Here is a 19,625-nt window from a genome sequence, read left to right as displayed (position 1 = left end):
TACAAGAGGTTTAATATCTTTTGAGACACTGGGAGAAGAGTGCCATTTTGAGCAAAGGCCAATTGGGATTTCTCCAAGAATACAAAGCATCTTCCCAGTTTGACCCTCAGAAATAAAGTTTTAATTTCCAGTTTAACGATTCATCTTTCTATAAGCATTTCTTCATGTGCTTCCTTTTTGATAACAAGCCACAATGGTTAATTTAAAGAGGAGAAACATTAAATTGGAAAGCACTTTCCTTAAAAATGTGTAGTTAAACATCTTACTCCTCTGGGCAGAAGCTTTATATATTAAAAAAGGAAACTGCTTTTGAAAGAAACTTTAGCTCACAGTCTGTAACAGGATAAAATAATTGGGGTATTATCCTATGGGAAATTTGCTTTTTAAAATTTTTCTCTAAACTTACAGAAAAAAAAAATTGCTTCTGGAAAGCAGTGGTATTAGTTTTTCATAATTAAAAATTAATTTTTAATTCCATTTTTAAGTTTTTGAGGAAACTCTATACTATTTTCCATAATGAATGTACCAGGCTGCATTCCCACTAGCCCTATACTAGGATTCCCTTTTCTCCACATCCTCACCAGTACTTGCCGTTTGTTGATTTGTTGATGGTAGCCATTCTCACAGGTGTGACCTGATATCTCATTGTTGTTTTAATTTGCATTTCTTTGATGATTAATGACTAAGCATTTTTTCATATGTCTCTTGGCCATTTGTATGTTCTCTTTGGAAAAGTGTCTACTTAGGACCTTTGACCATTTTATAATTGGATTGCTTGTCTTCCTTTCATTAAGTTATTATATAAGTCCTTTATAAGTAGGGAAATTAGGCCCTTATCAGATGTATCGTTGACAAATATGTTCTTCCATACAGTGGGATCACTTTTCATTTTATGGATAGTTTCTTTTGCTCTGCAGAAGCTTTTTAGTTTGATGTTAGACTTATTTTTTATTTCCCTAACCCTAGGAGACAAGTCTGCAAAAATATTGCTACTAGGGATGTCTGAGATTTTGCTTCCTATGGTTTCTTCTAGGATTTTTATGGTTTCATGACTTACATTTAAGTCTTTTGAGTTTATTTTTGCATATGGTATAAGTTGGTGGCATAGTTTCATTTTTTTGCATGTACCTGTACAATTTTCCATATACCATTTATTGAAGATACTGTCTTTACTCCATTGTATGCTCTTGTCACCTTTGTCAAATATTAATTGAGCATAAAGTCTTGGGTTGATTTCTGGGTTCTCAATTCTGTTTCACTGATCTATGTGCTTGTTCTGTGCCACTACTAAGGCAGTTTTGATTACAGTGGCTTTGTAGTATAATTTGATATATAATATTTTGACCCCTCCTACTTTTTTCTTCTTACTCATGATTGTTGTGGCTATTTGGGGTCTTTTTTGGTTCCACATAAATTTTTGGAGTATTTGTTCTAGATCTTTGAAATATATCATTAGTATTTCACTTGGGATTGTGTTGAATCTAAAGATTTCTTTGAGTAGTATGGACATTTTAATTATGTTAATTCTTCCAATCCATGAAAATGGTATATTTATCCATTTGTTTGTATCTTCTATTTCTTCATTCAGTGTCTTGTAGTTTTCCAAGTTCAAGTCTTTTACCTCCTTGGTTAAGTTTATTCCAAGGTATCTTATTTTTTTGGTTGTTTCAATTGTAAATAGAATTGTTTTTTTAGTTTCTCTCTCTGAGAGTTCATTATTGGTGTATAAAAATGGGTGTTAATTTTGTACATTGCCAAATTCATTTATTAAATCTAGTAGATTTTTGGTGTAGTCTTTAGGATTTTCTGTGCACAATATCATGTCATCTGCCAATAATGACAGTTGTGCTTCTTCCTTTCCAATTTGGATGCCTTTTATGTTTTCTTCTGGTCTGATTGCTCTGGTTAAGACTTCCAGTACTATGTTGAATAATAGTGGTGAAAGCAGACACCCATGTCTTGTTCCTGTTCTTAGGGGAAATGGTTTTAGTTTTTACCATTAAGTATGATGTTGGCTATAGGTTTATCATATAAATGGCCTTTGTTATTTTGAGGTATGATCCCTCTATTCCCTCTTTGCTGAGAGTTTTTATCAAAAATGGGTATTGGATTTTGTCTAATGCTTTTTCTGCATCTGTTCATATAATAAGTTTTCTGCCATTATTTCTTTAAATAAATTCTCTATCCTTTGCTTATTGTATTCCTCTTCTGGTATACCTATGATGTGAATATTGTTAGATGCATTTGTCCCACAGCTCCCTTAAACTGTCCTGCTTTTTTATTTTCTTTTTGCTTCTCAAATTGAGTGACTTTTTTTCTATCCTGACTTCTAATTCACTGATGTGATCATTGGCTTCTCTTAATGTGCTGTTTATTCCTTTCAGTTTATCCTTTATTTCTTTTTTGTCATTCTTCATTTCCGACTGGTTGTCTTTCATAGTTTCTATATGTTTTTCATGCTGTTGAGCCTTCTTGTAATCATTACTCTGAACTCTATATCTGATGAATTGCATATCTCCATTTTACTTAGCTCTTCTGTAGAATTCTCTTGTTCTTTCCTTTGGGGTTTGTTTCTTTGTCTCCCCATTTTGGTTGCCTGTTTGGGTTTGTTTCTCTGTATTAGGTAGATCTGCTATGACTCTCAGTCTTGGTAGGGTGGTCTTATGTAGTAGGTGACCTGTGGTGCCCAGTGGTGCAGTCTCCTTGATCACCAGACCTGGGTCCTCTAAATATGTTCCTTGGGTGCATTACTTCAGCTCTCCTGTTGTAATTCAGCCTTGATTGCTATTGTCTCATTTGTGCATGAGCCCAACCCTCAGTCTGGCTCATAGTGAGGCTCAACCCCCAACACAAAGTGCAGGCTGATGTGCAGGTTCTTATCACATAAGTGGAATTTGCTTCAGCAGGTTTTAGAGCCTGCCAGTATCTCTCTATGGATATACTGCTTGTGGAGCTTTTTGGATCCTCCTCTATTGTCTGAAGCTGGCCACTGGGCTTATTGGTTTTGGACCTCTTCAGAGATTTCCTGGTGCAGGTTAATGTCAGACTCTGCTTGTGACTTACCCTAAGTACCCTCTTTGGAGCTATCAGCGATCCTCAGCTTGTGATGCCCTTTGCTGGAGCTGAGTGCACTTGGAAAGGACCAAGCTGTGCACTATGGTCTACTTTTCTTAGCTCTGGGTCCTGAAGCAGATCAGGCAAGGACTCAAAGTACCAAGATTTCTGTCTGCCTGCAGGCTGATTATTAGTCTCAGTCCTTAATGAGCCTCAGGCTATCATTCACAGCCAGGTGATAAGTGGGTATCATCACAGAGTGTGATAAGTGGGTTTCCAACAGGTGGGTCAATTGCTTCCCCCCTGGCTAAAGCTGCCTGCATGGTAAGGTCTGCCTGAGAAAGATGGCCTCTGCCATATGGGAGAATAGCTCAGCACAGGGACCAAGGCAGCTGTCTTCTGAGCTCTCTCCCCAGAGCCCCCAGCCCTGGATTCTCTTCACACAGCTCTAGTCCACTTTTCCCTCCCTCTGTAGAACCCAAGGTGAGTGGCTGCACAGGAAATTTTGTGCATTGACCCTTTAAGTGAGTGCCTATATTTCCAGCCATCTGTTGCTGGTGGGCAGAAACCCTGCTGCTTTCATGGTCAGATGTTATGTGGGCACCTTTTCCAGTTCTGGTGCTCTGGGCTGGGGAGCAATGTTTGTGGTTTAAGACCCATGACTTCTCAGGAGCAACCCTCTGCAGCTGAGATGTTACTCGGGAACTTCAGCTGCTGCCTGTGGGTTGACCAGCCCTCTTGTACCTCTCCATTTCTTACCAGTCTTTATTTGACCTCCTCTTTATGTCCTTTGTGATAAAGGTTCTCTCCAGCTAGTCTTCAGTTGGTTATTCAGGATGATTTTTCTATATTTTAGTTGTAATTTCAGTTTGTGTGTGGGAGAATATCTGTGTAGCTTTCACTTAATCTGCCTCCATCTTGGAATCCTCATAAGCAAATTCTTAAACTGAATGACAAAAATACCCACATGTGTAGATTCTTTTTTTGTACCTATGCTTTAAAGGCAGATAAGAGAACAATTTCCTTCTCTACTTAAACAATCTGCATAAAATAATTGGAGGACTCTAACTGAAGGTGAGATAAAGTTTTTTTAAAATCAATTATTATTTTTTTATTGTAACTTTAAAAATATATATATTGTGGAAAAATCATGGATTAAAAAAATTTAATATAACTTGATAAAGGAAAAGAAGTCTTAATTATGCTAAATTTTAGTGTTGTAGATCACTAGTCAATCCTCCAGAGTCATCTACATAAAGCTTTGAAGAGAACCTACTATGTGCAAGGCACAGTGACTATTTCTGGAAGGAATACAAAGTTTCTTCCCTTCGTATATAAATTACATCTCAACTAGTTGGAATCAGCTAAACTTGTCAAACATTTTACAAGTTTAAAAATGTCTACAGAGACATACTTTTAAATCAAATATCTTTTGAGTGACTAGTGCAAGTTACTGTGCTGTGCATTCTTGGGGACATAAAGATTTTTAGAAACATTTCTGGTCCTTAAGAAGCTAATAGTACTATGTAGTTAAGTTAATTAAATGTATTCACCTAACAAGATTACCAGATGAGTTAGATTTTTTTTTAATACAAATGCTGTTTGTGCTAAACCAGGATGCAGAAACTTGCTCTTTGGATTTGGATTTGATATATATATTCAACAAGTGGGTCACTGACCAAACTTTATTGGAGAAATATTTTTTCTCCCAGTCTTCCTAGTCCTAAGTCTCATTGTGGTAGTGGAACAAAACAAAAGAATGAAAACAAAGCAGTAGAGAGATAGTCACCACTAGGAACTTTTTTCTTATCAAGTCATTTCCTATAAGTAAGAAACCTTTCTGGGACCTCCTATCTCTTGTTTCTGTAGCTGTTGTTTTCTACCAAAGGGCACTACTTTTCTAAGTGGGACTTATAAATATTTTATAATGACTTCAATTTACCACTTTATGTGCTGAAAATAATATAGCATAAGCTCCATAATAGCTGGAACATAAATTGAAAAAACCCTGGATCCCTCTCTAAAGTGAACTTGCCCAAGATCTCTAAAATCTGTCTTTGCTAATTAGTTTGAAAATGTATTACACATGCATATATATGTGTTTTATTATTTATGTTCTTAATAACATAGCCTAATATAATCCATTTTAATATAAATAGAGTATTCTTAACTCCATTCAATCAATATTTTTTGAACAGCTGCAGTGAGTCACTAGAAATTTGTCGTCAGTGATTAGTATTTCCTCTCCTCAATGAGTTTTATTTGCTCTTCAGTAAATTTTAAACAGGGAAGAAGGAATTTATTCAGAGTTCATCATTGATAGGTCTGAGGTCATACTGAAACTTTGAATGGTGCTGGGATTAGAACTTGGAATTTCTGAAGCCTCTGGCAACTCTGTAATTTTGTTTCTAAGAACACTCTAAGTTTAGCTTTAGGGGCTTTCCTTCAGAGGTTCTGAACCCACTGTGTCTGCACCTGAACTAATCAAGGACTCTATCTTCTCAAATTGTTTTGTTCTCACCATCTCTTTCCTCCTCTGGGACTAGTTTAGTTAGCTTCTGGGTTACTTAAGCAGAGATTCTCTGCCTCAAGGCCCTTTCCTTTAGACTTGCTGCAGTATTTCTTCCCCTTGGTGCCTGGCAGGGTCATAGTCTTTGCCTCAGGGTTCCTGGCTACAGATTCTCATTCTTGCTGAGGGAAGGGTGAACAGAGAAACAAAGTTTTACACTTTTCTCATCTGTGTCTCAACTGCAGAAAGCTAGAGTATTAACTCTAAAAGCAACTTTTTCTTTGCTTTTTTGGTTTGGCTTTTTCAATAACTTGTTCACTTATTTTTCTTTAGCAGCGGTAAATCTCATCCTTTTGATACATGTTCATAGCCACATGAACATTTTTTCTCACAGGAAAGCAGCCTAAGCCCTTAGGTCACTCTTCTAACTCTCCTATAAAACATAGGCAAGATGACAGATCATTACTCATTAGGATTAAAAAGACATTTCTACTGATGAGATGAATCATATTTACCTTTAAATAAAAAGCTTGGTATAAAAATATCTTGGCAACATTCTGAAACACTTTTTTTGCTAGGGTTGCCACATTTAGCAAGCAAAATTACAAATAAATTCAAATTTAACTGGGATCCTGTATTTCATCTGCCAACCCTATGTCTAAATCCATCAGAACATAGTACATATTATTTAATGCTTATCAGCAAATGATATTATTTTGTGTTTGGTTGTTATTAATTATAAATTAGCATCTTTAATACTGGTTTCTTGTCTGTAACCAACATCATGAATCAAGCACTTAATAATTTCAAAGACAGTATTTTTTAAAAAATATATCTTTATTGATTTCAGAGAGAGGGAGTGAGAAGGAGAGAGAGAGATAGAAACATCAAAGATGAGAGACTCTTCATTGATCGGCTGTCTCCTGCCTGCCCCTGACTGAGGATTGAGCCTGCAACCCGGGCATGTGCCCTGACCAGGAATAGAACCACCATCTCCTGGATCCTAGCTTGATGCTCAACCGCTGAGCTATGCCCAGATGGGGAAGACAGTATTTTTTAAGGATAGTAAATTCCCTTTAGTATATAAACTTTTATGTCTAATTCTCCTCATGAAAAATGAGGAAAAATTAAAACAATTTTAATAAGATCTTGGCATTCTTTATGTTGTTTTAGTTGGCGTAATTAGTAATGTCATTTTAGTGACTCAGAATATATTTTGTTTTCTTTATGCCCCAGAAGTTTATTACTTAAGTCTTTTACTGTTAAAAGTTCCTTCAATGATACACTCTTCTTGACTGCCCCTTGTAGAAAGGGCATGACCTTCAAAGTCAGCCAGAGGGTTGTTCAAATATCTTATGCCATTTTAAAGATATGTAGACATATAACCTAAATACTCTGAGCTTCAGTTTAGTCATCTATGATAAAAGGAAGGAGTTTTGGGAATGAAATGAAGTAACATGTCCAGTATTTAGAAATATAGCTGGCATATAATGAGCACTTAATAAGCATTAATTCTCTTTTTCTTCCTTTATGTTTTTGCTGAAACCTCATAGCTACTTTTTGTACTTCCTTTTAATGGAATGCAACACATTTCTGCATTGCACTGTAGTGATATTGAATATACTTTTTATCTTTCTTATTATACTAACAGATCCTTGAGAGCAGGTGATCCCACAGCATAGGGTATGTAGTGTATGTGTATATTCATGCAGTGTGGTGATGGTGACCTGGAGGAAAAGAGGGAGGCGGCTTACCAGTACATTCATATAGTTATAAACTCTTTCACTCAGTCTCAAAGGAGATTAAAATAGAATTTTGTAAAGTATGATAGAACATAAAACTGTTAAGATATCCTTCCTATATAACAGGACATTTTTCTACTTGAATAGATTGTGAAAAACTAAATAAGTATTGAGGTAAACTTTCAGAAATTGCAGTATATTGGGCCCATTAGTTAAAATACATATATCTATTTATCAAAGTCACTGTAAAGATAAAAATCAAGAGCCAATCTCAGTTGACCAGTATTTTATACATGGAAGAGCTTATATCCACTGGATGAACTTTATATAGAATAATTTCAAAAGTCTTCACCTGAAATAATATTGCTTTATATTCTAGCTTTTAAAATATTTTCATTTTCATTATGATGCTCTCCTCTCCATTCATGGTCTTCTATTTTTAGTATCTCCTCATGTCCTCTCAACAAAATGTAGATGTTCCTCAAACTTTGGGCCTTGAGTCTTCTCTCTTCATTTTCTTTATCAGCAATCTAATACTCTCCCTTTGTCTTAACTATTGTCTAATCTTTTACTTTCAGGAATCCTTTGTGAGCCTGATTACCCTCAATCTAGAGCTCTGCATTATTAGTATACACTAAAGAAAACTCTTGGTTATTCTGCTAGCAGGCAAACAGCATCAACATCTCTCCAAAACCCCTGTAAAGTGGCACAACTCTTTTCCCGGTTATCCTTGACTTAAAATTTTGAAGTCATCATTTATCCCTTCCTAACCTTTACTCCATACCCAGTTACTAAGTCCTGACAGCTATACTTTTACATTCCTTTTTTGATTCTTATGTTCAACTAAAGTGATTCTTATTATCCTTATTATCTCTTACTTGGACAGTCGCACATACCTTTTAATTGATCTTTGTATTTTTTATCTTTTCTCACTCTTTATCACTTCTCATTTATCTTTTACAACATGACTTCAGTATTTTCCTGGACTAGGCTTATCCCATAATTTCCAGATTCAGCACTATTTGTTTCTACCTGTTAAATAATATCAAGACCCTTTGCCACTTATTGTTTAGTTATATTCATAATTAGCTCCAACCAACTACCCTTCCCATGATGTTTCACTATCTCCTAAACTGATAACATGCTCTATCCAAGATCAATTATTTTCATTGTTTATGACCCCACATTTTCTTTGCTTCTACTTAACATGGTCAAGTTCTGCCATCTCCACAAGATGAACTATTTGGCATATAAGTTCAACCCAAATATTGTTTCCCTATAAAAAATTTATCTGAGCTCCCCAAATGAAAATACTTTCTTCTACTTATAAATTCCTGAAATGTTTTTAAAATATTTGTATGACCTTTTGACATTAACTAGATATTTCTTAAAGAATGGTAAGCTCTATGTGGGTAAAAACAATGTAATATTACCCCTCTGCCTACACAAGTGTTCAATACTTAGTTCTTTGCTAGGTAGCTAAGACATACTTACAAAAAAGAAATGTTAATTACAAGTAATTTTTGAGATATTTTATTCTTACAGATAATTTTCCAAATGCTACCTCTTTTGTAATCTTACTTTTAAATTACAGGGAAAATCCAGATTACAAGATTTAAATAATAGTTTATTTGTAGATGTTATAATTTATTAGCATGTATTTTCAGTTAATACCTAATATGTCAATTTAAATTATAACAGTAATGAATCTTCAAATCTTATTCAAACAAAAGATGATACTGGCCTCATAATGAGAAAAATATCTGTTAAAGTATTTGAGAAACAAAAAAAATAAATCCAAAGTATGTTTGTGAAAAATAATAAAATATTTTATAGGAGAAAGGGAAATAATAGAGAAAATTCACATAAACGATTGTCATTTATGGAACATTTACCATAATAAAGAGATGTTGTAAAACTATTAATTTTAATAAAATTAGTTCCAATTTTAATAAACTTAGTTACATTTTGTTCTTGGGAATTTTAAAGTTGGGTCAAATTTCTCAATATGTGAACAAGAATAGTATTTAGTATTGCTATAGATTATATTAATTTTCTTTAAAAGTGCTCCATGAGCTATTCATTATCATTAGCAGAATAATGAAGAAAATAGAGATATGAATACCAAGCTACTTAGTATTATTTTCTGCAGCCTATAGAATGCCAGCTCTGTTGAAAGAATGTGTTTATCCCATTAAACTGAGTGAATGATTTTAGACATGAAAAACTAAAATCTGTCTTACACATTAGTTAACTCACAGGCTTATTTTGTGTAAAGGTTTCTGAGCTTATCTGAAAGTTTGGAGACATACTGAAATATACTGAGTACTGAGTTTGTCTTTGAACTTTGAGAATTTTGTTAAAACTTCTGAGGATGACTTGAGGATCCATTCCATCACATATTCAATATCTTGGTTGTCTCTACTTTAGGTTTACCTCTTGAATGCTAAGCCAAAATAGTCTGACATTTGAATGTTAACTAGGATGATTTACAATGAATTTCTCACTCTTATTATAGTACCATAAAATAAATGATCTTAGCTTCTCAATTTGGCCTCTATAGTGGTTCACAATATAAGCACTATATAGCCATACAGTTATTCTTTAACTTTATGTGAAATATACTGTAAAACAAAAATAATTATTTTCAAAAATATTTTCTAGTAATTAGCTTTTCCCCCAACAAATTTAGACTAATTATGTACCAGGCATGATAAAATGAAAGGTCAATAGCTACAGATGCATAATTTCACTCTGATAGGTTGCTGTTTGAAAATAGGCTATGACAATTAAGTGATTAATTTTCTTCTATTAAGTAGCATTAGGAGACTTATGATTACATTTATCTGTGTATTCTTTTAGCAGGAACATAGTGTGAGGAAAGACCAAACAGAATAGTAATTCATATCCTTTGTAAAGGATGTGAATATACTTTTAATAACCACACTTGTGAAAATAATTAGACAATATAATTCTGTTTGAAAACATGTTTTTTTTCAGCATTTAAAGTAACATATTAAAGATGTCATATGAAATTGAAGATGTCAGATGAGAATGAAGAGCAAAATTCTGGATGTCTTGCTGGCAATTTTTTGTTGTTGTTCTGGTGATCTGCAAAGTATATACCTCTTGTCAATACACAATATACATTCTTGTTTTTCCTGTTACACATAGTAATTTCTTGTATTATATTTCTTCTAACCTTGCTATCTGAAACCAAATATAGGAGATCCATTTGGACTGCATCTATTTTCATAAGAAGCCTAGGCAGTGGTGTTTTTCTCAGAGATGAGTATCAACATCAGATATGCTTCTGAGTGCTTTGTTATTTATGTTTCAGGAAGATTTTGTGGCCTTCAGCTCTCAAGAATGTGTCATGCTGTGCTGTTTATACATTGAAGATATTAATGGGTGTAGGTGTCATTTTTCATTTTAATGTCTCAAATACAACAGGCTGATAGGTTAAGCATTCTTATTTTTATAGGGAAAATATGAGTGATGTCTATTTTCCCCCCAAAATATACATATATTTACTTTGAAAAAAAGAAGTTATTTATAAACCCTAGAATACTCAATATTTTTGGTTTAACTGGGTTCTTCTAAGCTATTCTCAAACAATTTTATTTGTATGTTTTTCCAGATTAAAAAAAGTAAAGTTTTCAACGTTCTTTAAGAAGAAAAAATGTACTGATCTGGCAGGTCACAAAGGTTTTTCACTCATTTCTCATAATAGTCTACTTATTAGAATTATTCCTTTTCTATGAGGTTCATAGCTAGCATAAAGTTATTACTACTGTAGAAAGGTGATATGCTTGAACTTTACTTTTCTTAAAAATTTTTCTTTATTTGAGATTACACAGTAACTATTAGGAATGGTGTTTTTAATAAATATTTTAGAGTAAAATGCACTGAATACTGGAAAACATGCATCTCCACACCTTTGCAACCTAACCAAAAAATATATCTTTAATCTATTATATAGCTTTTTATTCTTTTCAAAATATTTAATTTAATCTGATTCCGATTTTGATATGGCCTATCTTAGTTTTCTTTAGCTTTACTATAATTAGATAACTTCATTAAGTAAAGTGCACTCTTAATTTAAAACAAATTTATTTTTAGATAAATTTTGGATAAATTTAGATTGGATGCTTAGAAATTTCTTTCTTGTCCATTTGAATCAGACTTAGACAGTATTAAAGAAAGATTTGTAAACAAACATCTTTTGCCTTTTGTTCTAAATTAATTTTTTCTTGTTGTTTTTGCAGAGGATGATTATATAAATGCTTAAATAGGTCATATAACTTTATGAATGGTCATGGAATTTAAAATTTCTATTTACCAATTTATGTGGAGATATGATTTTCAAATTAATATTTTATGTAATTTGACACCTAACACCTTATATTGATAGAAATATGTTAGCTCATAATCTTTCATCTTTTGAATAGCTACAATAATAAATTGCAAAGATGAACTAAACATGTCTGAGCAATTGTTAACTGAAATTAAGTCCTAAAATTTTATCCAGAATACTGGAAATAAAAAATGTCATGTGACAGGAGTGCATGATTCGATTCTTGGTCGGGGCACATGCCTGGGTTTCGGGCTCTATGGGTGGGCGTGTGTGTGTGCAGGAGGCAGCCAGCTGATTCATGACTCTCTCTCATCATTGATATCTCTCTCTCTCTCCCTATCCTTTCCTCTCTCTGAAATCAATAAAGACATATTTTTAAAAATGTCATGTGATACCTGCAGTTGGAATGCAAACTGCAAAAGATTTATGCTTAGGAGTTTTTAATCATTCCTGATATCTTGGAATTGTTTGTTTGTTTTGTTCTCCCACCTCTCAGTTTACTATGGCAATCTCTACTGCTGCAGAAAAAAATATCGAAATAAGAAAGATGTTCTTTTTCATAAGCTTTTATATTGAAAGAGTATCCTTGACTATTTTAAAAATAAATATAAATGCATATAAAAACCACATACTTTAAAAGAAGAAGCATGGTGCCCCACTGACATGGCTCAGTGGTTGATCGTGGACCTATGATCCAGGAGGTCATGGTTGGATTCCCAGTCAGGGCACATGCCCGTGTTGCAGGCTCAATCCCCAGTGGAGGACATGCAGGAAGCAGCCATTCAATGACTCTCTCATCATTGATGTTTCTAACTCTATCCTTCTCTCTTCCTCTTTCTGAAATCAATAAAGACATTTTTTTTTTTTTTAAAAAAAAGAACTTACAAAGCAAACGCATGTTTTAGCCAACTATCTTGTTGTATTCTATTATTATCACTCCTTTACCAACAGTGAACATGTATTCATCTGTCTGGATTATATTTTCATGAACTGCAATTCTAATATGTCTAATTTTCTAGTGTCTTTCTATCACCATTGGGCATTACATATTACATTGGGTTACTTGTTTGAGTTGAGCTGAATGAATGTAATGCAGGGTGGTGAAAGAGATAGGGTTTTATGGGTGAAAGAAAAAAGTCTGAGCTTTTGACCAGACTATTACTGCTTTGTGACTTTAATCAAGTTATTGTAGTATTGGTTCTTCAATTACTTGCCTACAAAATGTGAAAACTAGGCTAAACAATTTCTAAGGTTTTTTTCCACCTTTGGAATTTTTCAGGCAAGACTTTAGAGCTCCATCAGGTATTTATAGACTATGCGATGCTATCCAACACAAGAATAGTTGGGACACTTGGCCATAAAAATGATATATATTCTGTAATAGTTGTCCTATTCAAACACAAATTCAAAACATAAAATATTATATTGTAGTTTCCTTTTAAAATTTCTGATAAATGGATATGCCCTCTTGTCATATGTCCTCCTTTACTAGAGTTATATTCGTTGCCATCTAACAGTTCCTTTGACAGAACAAACGATATGGCACACTGGAATGAACTCTGGCCTGGCAGCCTGGAGACTGTGAATAAAGCACAGGCTCCATTTTCCCCAGTTGCTAAAATGAGGGGGTCTGTTTGGGTGATTTCAACTTCAAGATTCTGAACTATCCTCATTAGAATCCTTTAAAAATAGTGACTACAGAATTAAATATAAACTAAATAAGGCTGAATATATGCAAAATAAACTAAGGAACACAAAGGGAAAAACAATTACATGAAAAATATTAGGCAAACTTTGTGTAGATTTTGGCACCAAAAGGGAAAATAGTTGACTGATTTTTTGAGACTTTTATGTTGACACAGCCTAAGTCACACTATAGTAATTTCCATTTGAAAAATATTATTTGTAGTTAGTTTTTAAGTTGTGGTTTAAAAAGGAAGTTATGTTATTTGGACTAGCAAATGAAATTTTTAAAACTGAGTTCAGTGATAAAGTGTTTATGGAATTAATTTCTTATTTATTTTTTTACTCAAACTGAACTTTATAATAAATTTGTCTAAGTTCACTGGAATGTTTCATCCTTAGAAACATTTAAGATGACTTGTAATTAGTTGAAAATTAAAAAAAGAAAAAAAAGGAAGATTTTTTTGAGTGAGTGTGTTTCCAAAAAGTGTGCTTTACAAACTATGCCAGATCCTGCTATGGGAAGACAAATCAATGTTGTTAGGAGATGGTGCTAGTGCATTCAGTTTGTTTACTTTGGTTTCTATGTCTGCCTGCCTTCTCAGAAAACTTGCTTGGAGCCAGACTGTAGCAGCCCTCCTCTCTGTCTTTTCATAATTGATCAGGGGATGACTGCCTTCCCTGAGGGTTAAGACATGCCAACTTTTTCTGTTTGCTCAGCATCTCAATGCAGTAGTTCAAACATTGTTCACACCAGCTGGCAGTGTAATGCCATATGCACATCTTGTCAAAGCAACTGTTGTCATGGATACTAGAAACTCTCTTAAAAACCAGATCATTGATTCCAATAGAAATTGTACTTTTTTCAGCTTAGAATATTAATTATTATAGAAGAAAAATGATCTAAAATATTTTCCCCATCATTAAAACTTTATCATATATTCTAAAATAGAAAATAACAAAGGAAGGAAGTGATTTATTTTAGTTTCATGTGTTGAAAAATTTCATTAAACTCAGTTGTTGAGAGAAAAAATAAGTTTGTACAGTAGAGGTTCTAATAAAAGTTTTTTTTAAAATTAGTTTATGCTGTTACCTTTAAAACATCTCAATATGTGGGGTTATTTATGAATAACAAAATATTTATATGTTGTTATGGCACTAGTTTTTATATAAGTTTATATAGTATAATTGCCAAACTGCCTCTCTTCTGGTAAATGGAATGCTTACATTAATTTCTTATGTTAAGTTTTATTTTTCTGAGTAGGAAAGAAACCATACAAATGAATGAAAACATCTATTTTGATTGGTGTTCTCTCACACATAGAAACAAACCTGATTGGTTGAGTGGTAAATTCTTTGTTCTCTGATTTTGCTAAGAATGTAAATGAAAACCACTTAATTTTATTTGGCATTAAAATTGCACTTTATTTCGTCAAAGGAGAGGTTTCTCCTTGAATTTTAATTACAAAAAAAAAAAAAGTGTTTTAAATCTTTAGTGAAAATCCTTATTAATTCATTTTCAAGATAATCTGATGTTGATTTGTCAAATTTAATTACAGCTTCCGGTAACACTTGAAGTCTACTGCTTTTGCTTCAAAATTGTAATATGAAAATGCAAATTGAATGATAATTTATAAGGGAGTGGGCATTTTAGTTGAACATTGAAAGACAAGTTCCTTGTGGAAATGAGGTTATTGATGCGGTTTGTGATTCTTTCCTTTTTGAGCACTTTAAACAAATTAAACTTTATTTCCTGCAGGTTAAAATCCATCTCTGTGATTTTAAGTAAATTTGTATATGTGTGTTATGTAAATTTTTTCACATTAGAAAAAAAAAAAATTAATGATTTTCTCTAGAAAGGAGGGTTGCATGGGGTTCTTATCCATTGAAGCCTATTATTGCTATTAAACAGGGAATAACTGATCATCAATTTACCTTTAACAAAATGTTTATATGTTGCTCCCTTTTTACTTCTAGGCTCTCCAAGCTGCAAGACAACTTCTCTTACAGCAGCAAACAAGTGGATTAAAATCTCCCAAGAGCAGTGATAAACAGAGACCACTGCAGGTAAGTAACGTATTCCTGTCCTTTGGGTCTTATTTTAAAGCATGTTGTAACGAAAACAGAAGTCCAGACTCAGTAGTATACATACAGGAAATTATTATATTTGCATATGTAGATAATTTCAATTCAAAAAGAGAATTCACTTTATCTTTTTGAAAGAGAAAGAAAGAATTTTCTATTAGCATAGATTTCAAAAGTTTACAAGGTCACTTATTGCAAAAATTATATAGGAACTACATTTGGTATATGTAGGCATAAAGTTTTGTATAAAACTTTCTGAGATTTAAATGGAACTTAATTCACAAACAGGTTAAAATGTGAAATTTCTTTCTTAAAATCAAATCATGAATAGTAAAATGGTATGGAATAAAACAAAGCAAACTTAGACAACTTTCTGCAATTATATCCAAGTGATAAATGCAGAAAACCTCCCAGTTTGTCAGAAAAACTGAATTCACCAAAGAGTTATTGCTGTTGCTACAGTCATAAAAATACATTCTGGAGTTTGTTGTGCTTACTCACTATGTTTGTCCTGTCGAACTGATAGTACATTTGTCTTTTAAAATAACTTTTTGTTATATGATATAACCATTGTTTTATATAGCCTTTAACAGAAATATATAGGACATTTTCTCCAAGAAAGAAACATTTTTAGGGTGTATTTTAGAAATATTTGGAAGACATCTAGAGTTGCATAAAATATCTTTCAAAATGTTTATCAGTTCTGTTGGAAGATAAGCCATGTTTTTTAAAAATCATGTTATATGCACCTCTAATAAGGAGAGCTTAGTTTTTTAAAAAAAGTAAATATCTTTCTTGTTGCTTTAACAAAACTATTTTGAAAAATTTTATGGCCTAGCTGTCTGTTTTCATTTTTAGGTGTACTCCCAGATGTTAGTAACTAAGTCTTACATGATGGCCTTCTGAAACTTAGTTTGTATGACAGAGAATTATAAGCTACTGATATACACAATCCAGAAACTACTTATTACCTAAAAACTGGATTAAATTTATGGTCCCTAGATAGGTTTGAGATGAGAATATATTTTCTTGGGAACAAACCCATTTTGAGGGAGTGGGTGGGAAGAAAGGGGAATTGAGGATAAAGAATGTGTTTTAACAGGGTAAAGTACAGATGTCTGCCATGATTGCAAGTGAGTTATATTGAAACAGCCTGAATTTAAGATCCATCTTAATTTTTTCTCTTTTAAAATAAATTTCACATTATTTTGTTTTAACTAATCAGTAATTCCGTAGTGAGACATTTTACTTACCATCATATACTTCCCTAAGTAATAACAGTGATTTGAGCATTTCCATTGAGCTATCTGATTCCATGAGAGCCTCTCCACATATTTACATGACAGAAAATTTTACATGGAAGTTACAGAAGATAGCAGATGAAATGTTTATCTTCACTATGGCTTCAGACTGGGAATTTTGCTTTCTTGTTGGTATAGCAAAGGAGGTTTAGATGCTGGCAGCATAAGCCAAAGGTAGGAAAGAGTTTACTGCTTTTAATATCTGAGACTATATATTGTCTTAATTCTATTTTATTATGTCTCTTGACAAATTAGACCAAGTAGTTGTATCTTCCTCTCCAAAGCTAAGTCTGGTAGAAGTTTCTTTATTGATGGTTACCAGAATATCTCTGGAAAGAATATCTAGGCTTAAGTTTTTCTACTTGTTCTTTCTGTTATATTGGAAGGCAAAATTTGATACTTTGTTTAAATGAAATATACATACTTTTCTTGGAAAACACACACAATAATATGAGAATAGTAACTCTAAAGTGAGAAATTGTTGCTCATGTACCAAAAATTGTATAAATAAAATTTTGAGCTTAAGTTCTCAATTTTGTTATTTTTATTATAAAAGGGTGATTAAAAGTCTATAAATACCTTTTCACAATTTGAGTGGCTAACCATTATTATAGTTTATTGTGTCACATATATTTAGTGTTTTGTGATTGATTTAGCATAAATATATCTTGATTATACATATATAAAACTCTAGAATTTTATTGTTATTTTGTAATTTTAATAAGATCTCATGCCAAAATGTCATAGGAATGGAAAGCTGATTTTTAAGAATGAAAATTTAGAATAATGACTGAAGATTTATTTGTTCACTAAAATACACACTACAGTTAATATAATGTGATTCTACATTTTTAAGATTTTGTAGTACTTGAAACTGGAAACATGCTGGGATTGTATTAGAAATCTAATAAAAACCTAATAGCATTTTATACTACCTTACACATGCTATCATTGGGGGATATTAAGTAATACTTATTTTTGCATCTGCAAATACAATTTAACTTGAGTTGCACTACATATTTGCCACTTATGTTAAAAAATGGTAGAATATTTTTGCTAAAAATTATAAATGTTTAATATGAAATTAATGCTTTAAAACATTTATGATTCTCTCATAGTCTAGTTATTTTTCTACTTAACTCTTTAACCAATATTTCATAATAGAGTTGGTGTAGATTATCTTTTAGAGTTAAGTGAAAATGTTTCAAAATCTGCACTTGTAAGGCAAGGTATTTGGTGTTCATAATAGATCATGTTGATTAGAGGATCAAAAGAGATATGTGTTTTTCATTTTAATACAAAGTTTTTATGGAGAACTATTTTATAAGGTTTGAAAGAAATACAGATTTTAGAAAAATGTTTTGATGGCTCAAGTCACAAGAACAATATTTGTTGTTTGTTATATTCAACTAAATTTTTTTTAAATGTTGAAAAGCAGTGGCCAAGTTTGAAGTGTGTCATGGTAGTGAGTCTATTTCTAGTAGATTGGTATTTATGTACTATTACTTTTTCATTTACATTTTTCACGCTTTTGTGCTACAAATGGCATAGATATTAGCATATCTAATGCAAAATGGAAAGGGAAAAACACATCTAACAGGCTTAAATACCAATTGTAGTAGTGATTTCACTTTTATGTATAGATAGCTGGATATATGTATTTGAAATATGTTTACATATTTATTCATTATATGAAACACCACTTAAATAGGGCCAGTCAGTAAATATATTGACTATTAATATATTGATGATTAACATATAAAGATCGTGATGCAAATTTAGGCTTATATTAAACTAAGCATTACCAGATTTTTCTTTTTTACAGTTTTACTATGTACCCCAGAAAAGCAAACCCTAATAACAGCTGACAATGGTGTCTTATCTTAATTTGTTTTATTTGTCTATATCTATTCCTAGCACTCCCTAGACTTGATATACCCAGAGCAGTCCATAATGATGAAAGTTAGCCAAAGGGAATATGTAATGCTTTCAATTTCATGAAACTAGTTTTAGATTAAAAGGAGTAAATTCACATATACATGTTTGCGTACACACACACATTTGTATATGCACACATGCACACTTCCATAATCTGTAATTTCAAAAAAAAAAGTAAAATACATTATCCATTTTCTAGCCTATGACAGATCTACTTAATTTAGTTTAGGTATGAAATTGGTCGCATTATTGTTCTTGTTACATTTACAGCCATGAGACAGACTTGTGCTTCTTCAACAGCTGTGCAGAGCAGAGACGTAAATTTAAGGTAAATGCCATTGCTTTGCTATCTTAGATGAATATTAGTATATAACATTGTAATCACTTCCATTGCTGTAAATTAATATCTAATATAAGGTTTTCTTTTTCAATAGGTAATTTAAATTAATTTTAAAAATAATTCTGTGATAGTTTAAGAATGGAATACTTAAAAGCAAAGATGAATTAAACTTAAGGGTCTTATTCTGACTCTGCCACAAACTAGTTATATAGGTTTGAAGAAGTCACTCAACATCTTTAAAATATTGGACTAACTGATGAACAAAATAGAATATTCTGTGGTTAAAGATTTATTTCATGTTTTTTAAACCTCACCCTAGGATATGTTTTTTATTGATTTTAGATAGAGAGGAACGGAGAAAGAGAGAGAGAAACATCAACATGAGAGAGAAATGTGAGAAACATCAATTGGTTGCCTCCCAAATGCACCCTGACTAGGGATCAAACCCACAACCTGGGTGTGTGCCCTGACTGGAATGGAACTCAAGACCTTTTTTTGCATGGGACTACATTCCAACCAACTGAACCACACCAGCCAGAGTTTATTTCATTTTTCTAAACTAAATGATAGGCATCTTAATTTTTCAAGAGTAGCTATACTTTGTTGGATATTGGTT

General features: G+C 32.5%; 1 protein-coding gene across 8 annotated transcripts in view; it reads left to right on the top strand.

Annotated features, from left to right (window-relative positions):
• The window catches only part of FOXP2 (forkhead box P2), a 664,287-nt gene that overhangs the window by 487,238 nt on the left and 157,424 nt on the right, over window positions 1–19,625 (top strand). For 7 of the 8 annotated variants that reach the window (XM_081147828.1, XM_081147832.1, XM_081147831.1 and 4 more), the window contains exon 4: window positions 15,323–15,412. In XM_081147828.1, coding sequence (XP_081003954.1) covers window positions 15,323–15,412 — 90 coding nt within the window. Of the gene's footprint in view, window positions 1–15,322; window positions 15,413–18,939; window positions 18,998–19,625 lie in introns of all 8 variants that reach the window. The other variant, XM_081147834.1, reaches the window with a different exon arrangement.

Source organism: Miniopterus schreibersii (assembly GCF_964146895.1).
Source record: "Miniopterus schreibersii genome assembly, chromosome: 9".
Taxonomy (NCBI): Eukaryota; Metazoa; Chordata; class Mammalia; order Chiroptera; family Miniopteridae; genus Miniopterus; species Miniopterus schreibersii.
The sequence above is the reverse complement of the archived record's forward strand: the minus strand, read 5'-3'. Positions and strand labels throughout refer to the sequence as shown.